General features: G+C 36.9%; 1 protein-coding gene across 1 annotated transcript; it reads right to left on the reverse strand.

The window, feature by feature from the left end:
• Positions 1-2,651: 2,651 nt before the first annotated feature.
• Positions 2,652-6,299, reverse strand: LOC103961336 (GRF1-interacting factor 1-like). The gene is made up of 4 exons (XM_009373878.3): positions 5,993-6,299; positions 4,050-4,126; positions 3,424-3,508; positions 2,652-3,313 (listed from the first exon to the last, which is right to left on the reverse strand). The coding sequence occupies exons 1-4, from the start codon at positions 6,071-6,073 to the stop codon at positions 2,906-2,908; spliced, it is 651 nt and encodes a 216-aa protein (XP_009372153.2). The 5' UTR covers positions 6,074-6,299; the 3' UTR covers positions 2,652-2,905.
• Between the last annotated feature and the right edge of the window lie 1,220 nt (positions 6,300-7,519).

A 7,519-nucleotide genomic window follows, 5' to 3' on the forward strand; every position in this document is an offset into this window, starting at 1 on the left:
TTTATTTAATGGGAATAGATCCGTATTTTTTTTACATTATTTTTTATATATGTTTTTGTGCGGCCTCATTCTGTAATATATTTTAACAATCTGAACCGCTTATCTTTTAGAACATCATTCATGAATCATCCTTACAAAAAATTAGATAAATCCAAAACAATTAAGACATTCATTTGTACTGAAGAAAATGGACGAATATGATTCTACAAAGAAACCTTTAATCCAAAGGTCATCTAGCTTCAAATTTGAGTGAATTTTGGCAGACATGATCTTTGAAAGTGGACGTAAAACGTGTGTTAAAAATTATATAAAGAAAGTGATGCCACAAATCCGTTATTATATTTAATTTATTCATATATTTAAATTTTTTGCTACAATGATTGTTGCTAATCAGAGACAAAGTCAAAGATGGAAATGTATAATTTTGTCAGCATTACTAGAAGGGGTTGTGCTGTGACAAATTGTAGATTTACCGCAATATAGTATTTGGCACGTGGTCAAATACTAAGAAAAAAATCACCTCTAAAGTCCACATTTTATCCAAAGTGACAAAATTGCTTTGCTATTTCCATTTGTTTTATGACCATGCGTTATTCTATTTTAAATTTTGATATACGAGAAAGAGGTTTGAATCCGAATGTTAAGGGGAGCAATTACGCTTCCTTGATCAATTGGTTGAATCCTGATCTGTAATTTCTTCTATACCTTTTAGTGTGTTAAAAAGGAGTTGCGGGGATTGAAGAGGAAAATGAATATTATTTTCAAATTTTATCCAGGTTGAAGGTAGAGTTGCGGGGATTGGAAAACGATAACTTTTCTTCATGAGTATTTTTTTTTTTTGGTAATGGTATGTGGCACTTAGTGTACTAAAAATGAATAGTTAGAATTTAAAATAAAAGATCTAACACTCGGGGATTGGAAAACGACAACTTTTCTTCATGAGTATTTTTTTTTTTTTTTGGTAATGGTATGTGGCACTTAGTGTACTAAAAATGAATAGTTAGAATTTAAAATAAAAGATCTAACACTCATAGAAATAAAATAGAAACGTTCGTAGCAAGAGTGCTACGTAGTATTGAAGCCACACCGATAAGTAACGCGTATTTTACTAAAAATTGACAAAAAGTTAAATAAAACAAATTTCCTCTTAAGATAATCTGGTTCTTTGGTCTCTCATTTTTTTTTTATAGAAATTATGTTTGTATTATATATGAGAGTAGCTTATTAGAAATCATTGTTTGCATTACATGTCAGAGACTCAGAGAAGCTTCTTAGCAAAGACTTCGTTTTATTCTAACAAAATTAAGATAAGTATATGACGATAGTGGGCTTTATAAGACTTCTTATATTATTTCGTGTTTTATCATTGCTTCAGTATAGTCTTACATAATAAATACATATTTTATACGGAACTCTCGTACTTTGTTTGAAAAAACCACTCCCTGTACGTATATTATATATATTAATATACAAAAATATATAATATATATTTGATATGATGCTGCAAAATTGGAATTAGACTAAAATATTAAGCAGCCATTTTAGAACTTGTTGACCATAAAATATCTTCTGCTGCATATATCTTTAAATCAACTTCTTTCTGTCCTACCTCACTTTTCCACATTTGTTTCTGTCCCATAGGTTCCTTCTTCGTTGCTTCCTCCCTTCAAGAAGCTCCACATACTTACCCTCCATCTCTATCTATATACATAAATATATATATATGCATGTGTGTGTATATATATATGTCAAAGCATATAACCAAGTAAACATAGATCACAGTCTTCTCTCTGTCTCTCTCCCCTCTTTCTCTCTGCAGAAAAAATGGAATCACTCAAAAATCATCACCAACAATCTCAGCCTGAGCAGAGCAAAAAACCCACCAAATCAAAAGCACCTATGATCAAGTACATCTCCAGCCCTATGATGGTCCAAGCCAGAAGTGCTTCTGAGTTCAGAGCAATTGTTCAACAATTCACAGGCCAAAATTCCAACACTGCCCTTGATGAAGATTGCACTACTGCTCATGAACAAGAACAAGCTAGATGGGTTACTTCTTCTAAATTCCAAGCTTCGAAACCCGGTACGATGATCAGGTTTTCGAACCACCCTCCGCCGGCGGCTGTTCTCGATCAGACGGATGAAAACAACTTATGGGAAGCAGTTGCTGAAAGCTTGAGCAGTTACCAACCTCCATGTGTTTATGTGTGATGAATTAGAACAGAGGACTGTTTTTGTTTTCTTTGGGACAGTTTAATGTGATTGTGATTTTCTAGTGCTCCTAGCAATTTTTGCACGTAGTGTTGTAAGCTTATGTTGTATTTCGGGTTTAATTCACAAGCACCTACATTTGCAGCGATCGCCACGTTGAAGAAAGTAAAAAGCTTCACATCGGAAAATTGACACACTAAATTATGATCTCCTATCTGTAACAAAACTTGTGTTGTGATAAACCCCGACAACTGATGTGTCGCACGTGTGACAATGTGCAAGCTAATTACAACATCAGACTATCAGTATTGATTAGTAGTGGACCGCTGATCCATCATCTTGAAATCCTGACACGACTCAAAGGCGGTTTTGTGTTAATATGGCCACCATATACATGGCTAGGAGGATCTCAGACTGATTGATTCAAAATAACCAACGAATCGAGCACGAAAATTTCGACATTAAAATGAAAGCGCATCAAGAAGATAGCCTACAAAAATTTACATGATATGCTACCATAACTGCATTGTCTCACTAAAAAAAACCATAGTTCAAGTTTTGAGGATAAACGCTCAAAGATAAAACACTAGTCCCTTAAGCAGCAAGTCTTTTTTCCCCTCTCTAATTTCATTTCCTCACCTAATTCCCTAAAGTTCAGATGCTAACAGACCAAAATGTCCATCATTTTCACCTCTTAATTCCCATCATCGGTCGATTTCAGGTAAAGAGTCTCACCCCCATCTCCGGGGTGGCTTCCAGAGCTCCCGCCTCTCCCATCCATATCTTGCTTACTCCCGCCAGCCATCCTCCTATGCATGTCTTCTCCAGGAGAGCTGCGTCCGTAATCACCAAACCCTCCAGCCCCAAGTTGCCCGCTGCCTCCAGCATTATTTCCCTCATTCCCGAGCATGTGAAGTCCCGCGCTTCCTCCAGCACTCATGGCAAATTGGCTGTGCAGGGCTTGTTGCTGTAGAGCTGAAAACGGCTGCTGGGAGTACATCATGGAAGAGCGCGCAGCCATGAGCGATTGTTGTGTCATCTGTTGAGCCGCTTGTTGCTGCATGTAATGCGCTCCTGGTTGCATCATACCGGTGGAAGAGTACTACAAAGCATTTCATAAAAACAATCAGGAAACATACAATTTTGGGACACTGAATTACGCGGTGATATGCCCTTCAAGTTTTTAAGTTCTTTGCAAATGAGGTTTTGTACCTGAGGATGCATGGTAGGAGGCTGGGGTTGAGAATCAGCAATGGCAGCCAGGTACATCAGATTCCGCTGTAGCTTTGCTTGGTTCCTGCAAGCAATTGCAAAAGAATTACTGACCTGTCTAGTGCTTTAAACATAACAATTCTGTGTTTTGACACAAGCTTAAGAGCTTGTCATAAGAGCCAGGCATGTGACAAGCTTATATCGGACTTTTACTATGCTAACAGGAAGAAGATGCTACGCCATCAGATGCAACCATGCTGTATCACAAAGGCATATATTGTTACCTATGTTCGTGCAAGTCAACTAAAAGAACTTTTCTGCACTCAAAAGTGGTTAAAAACGGCATCCATCACTTGCAGTAATTTAGCAGCATTCTTCAAAAAGAGACTTAATTTACGCTGCGATGAGAACTTACAACATGCTTCCTACAAAGTACATACATAGAAATTTGCCAAACTAAATGAATTCGTTAAAATCGACTGTATCCACTAAACTAAATTATGTGTGCTCATATTTCCAATATTCTACACAAGACGGTGTAAATTTACAACATTCAGCCACAAAATAGCACTCAGTGATAACAAAAGATATGCAAAGCAGCAGTTAAGTAAGAAATAAATGCTCACTCTGCACATTCATTCAGTTTCCCAGAATTTTGGCTCTCAACAATCTTCAAGATCAACGATTTGTTCTCGTCCAAGTACTGCAGTAAAATTTAATTAAAGTAATTAAAAAAAGGATAACGAGAAGATAATACAGACCACAAGTGCAGTAAAACCAAAATGTTCTAAAATTTCTAGAGTAAGAAATGCACGATAATGCTAACAAACGGAGCCAAAATACGGTCATTACTAGTAGGTGGAACAGAACCAACAGTGCTACTCAAATTTATGAGAAAGACACAGTAAGGTACTGGGGCAAGTGACACAGTCCAAAAGACACTCGAAGAAAAAACAGACCTCATTGCTGTACAAAAGAAAGATTATTGGTCATTAGTTCCTATTACTACGCAAACTCTTGTAGAATCGACAAAAGAGCCGCACACTCACGTGATTCAGAACTGAAAACCGACACTGGAAACAGGCTCAATCGCAAGATGAAGATGTGACTTGTGTTAGAAACATTCAAGGGAACAAAATCCTGTGGAATTCGCTGTTTTGGCCCCAACTCAAAGAGAAGAACATGCCAAAAGAGTACCTTAAGCAGATTTCCTTAGTTTTAAACCAATCCATAGTTTCCATTTCGCTGAAACTACAAATAATTGATCTTTGAGTATGCTTACATTCCCTTTCTTTCTTAATTTCAATGCCCTTCCCAGACTAATTTTCTATTTGCAACGATTTTTTCGGTGCAACTCAGAAATCTAACTAGATCAAAAGGAGAACGATTTAAAGGAACTACCAAAATCTTCAACTTATGCCCTATAAAGTTGGTGGCACAGTAATTAGATTTTTGTTTAAAAATAAAACAAAAATCGAGATCTAATGGTTAAAAAGTCCGGAGTATCCTATAATTCGGAGCACCGTAGGATTTCTGCCAAAACAGATTCACATAATATAAATGCAATCAGTAAGAATAAAGCTAAAAGGTTCATACTACTAGGGATGCTATCATAGATTTTTCGAGATACCGACTCGCAAATGAAAGAACAAAATATTAGTTCACTAGTGACAACTAATCAAAATAGAACCAAATCACCATTCTTTCACTCAGATTGCAGCCAGAAGGCCCCTAAATACACTCATGATATCGATTAAGCATACAAAAATGCTCGATGATGTGAGCTATTACTATTTCCACCAGATAGAACATGGAAGAAACAATATAAAGAGAAGAGATCCGGAGACCAAGGCTACCGGATCAAGTGATCCAGACCTTTCAAATTTTATCCAACGGTAAAAAATTACTACAGTTTTAAGAGATCAAAACAGGTAGGCCGTTAAATGAAATTTGAAAGGCCCATATTATTTGATCCAGTGGCCTTGCTGGAAGAGATTCGGTCCAATATAAATAACATAAGAGCAAAACAAGATAACCAACATAAAAGAAGCAAGATTGGGAGGGGAAATCGAACTCGGGACCTCGGGAATGCTCTTAAGCAACTAAAGCTGCAAGCGCCTTGTATTCTCAACACCCATTTAAATATCACTAACGTAACCGAACAGAAATATGGTAACAGAAAACTATAGCTTGAGGAGATTATGAATTGTTATGTGTGGGAAAATCAAACAACAAAAGCCCATGAACGTTCTGAAGCAAATATTAATCTGCATGAAAAAATGGGATAAAAGAAAGTGCTTGGATAAACCATATTAAAAAGCAGAAGAAACAAGCATTCATACAAGTTCATACAAACCAAAAAACAAAGAAAAATCAAGCAAGAAATCATTAGCCTATCAAAAATCCATTAGAGCTCAGAGGAAAAGGGTAAGTTTAATTCTTGTAAAATAAATAAAAGTGGATACAGAAAGTGGCAGGAGAAACCAAAAACCAAATGGAAATGCAGAAGCAAAGCAGCTGAAGAAAAAAAGAACCCAGCAAAAAGAAGAAGAAGAAGAAGGAGGAGGACCTGCTGAATGTGATCAGTAGTGACGTTGTTAGGATAATAGGCTGCCATCATGGGCTGCATCTGCATCAGGTGCTGCTGCATCTCTCTTATATATGTCTACTACCTCTCTGCACTGCTCCTCTACCACAAACAGAAAGACACTTCTCTCTCTCTCTCTCTCTCTATAACTTTCTCACTCCTAAAGTATGAACAGGGCTTTTTTTACAGAGTTGAGAGGCCACACTCACTGCGAAGGGTGCAAGCAAATAGAGAGACAGAGTTTTTGATCGAGGGATACCTTTGCCGTTTATTTTCTTCTATTTTTTATTTTTTTCTCTCTGTTCTTTCACCCTCTCCCCTTACATACAATGACACTACCACCGCACAGAGATATAGGCACAGAGAGAGAGAGAGAGCTAGTGGATTATAAATGATGGAAAAGCGTGCCCTTTTGGGGTTTTGCTTGGTTTTGGTTTTCTGGGTCAGTTTCCTTCTCTCTCCCCTCTCTCTCTCTTGTACACGTCGAGGAGAGAAATTTACAACCACCGCTAAGCATATAGCTCAAGTCCATTAGTTTACAGTGTTTTAATTTTTTTCACACGTTACTGGCTGGATGAACTGTTTTAGTGACTTGCTCAGTGTAGATGAGCTGAACTTAACCATGCATGATTGAATTTAAAAATGACTATAATGGCAACTCGTTGGAAGTATGCAAATTAAATTTAATTTTGTGTGATTGAGTTAGAAAATTATCACAAATACGTATGATTGCAATGCACAAATTCTGTTCAGTTGGACATTTTGTCAAGCATGTGGTGTGCATGTTGTCCTCTATTGATCGACCCAACTGAGGTCTGGTTTGGTACTGAGGTGATTCTGAAAAAAACTGGTATAAAAAAAAACTGGGAGTTGTTTTTGTGTTTGGTAAACATTCAGCTTCAGCTTTTTTTCACAGTTTTGGGTGAAAAAAAAGCCAAAACAAGAAGCTGCAAAACCCAACTTTGAAAAACTGGCTTTTTTCACATATGTTTTACATAAAAGTTTACCAAACACTATAATACTGCTTTTTTTTTTCAAAAGCACTTTTACAAAAAAGTTTACCAAACACTCTGCTGCTTTATTTCACAGCTGCTTATTGTTACAGCACAGCAGAAGCAGCTTTTTTTCAAAGCACAGCAATACCAAATCAGCCCTGAGTCCTCTCAAGACCTCATGCCAAGTGCTATTAGATGTGAACAACATTTCATCGATATTAGGTGAGCACAAAAGGGTCTCGTATTAGGCATTCGAAGGATCCTTAAAGGACCTACTCTAGCTGTTTCTCTAACCTCCGAAGGGTCCTGGAGCCACTCGAGTCCCTATATGAATCTGCCCCTGTATATCGATATAAAATATCATCACAATAATATCTAAGTTGAATAAGTTAGCCTTTTGAAAAAATGTTGATGCTATCATCACATTTACATATCGCTGATTATAATGTCTCAGTTATATCTTCGTTTCAGCTAGATTGTACTTTCACATTTAACATGTAATTAACTTACGCTA

This window comes from the organism of the source record quoted next, unplaced genomic scaffold, assembly GCF_019419815.1.
Source record: "Pyrus x bretschneideri cultivar Hongxiangsu unplaced genomic scaffold, Pyrus_bretschneideri_v1 Contig11, whole genome shotgun sequence".
NCBI classification, from domain to species: domain Eukaryota; kingdom Viridiplantae; phylum Streptophyta; class Magnoliopsida; order Rosales; family Rosaceae; genus Pyrus; species Pyrus x bretschneideri.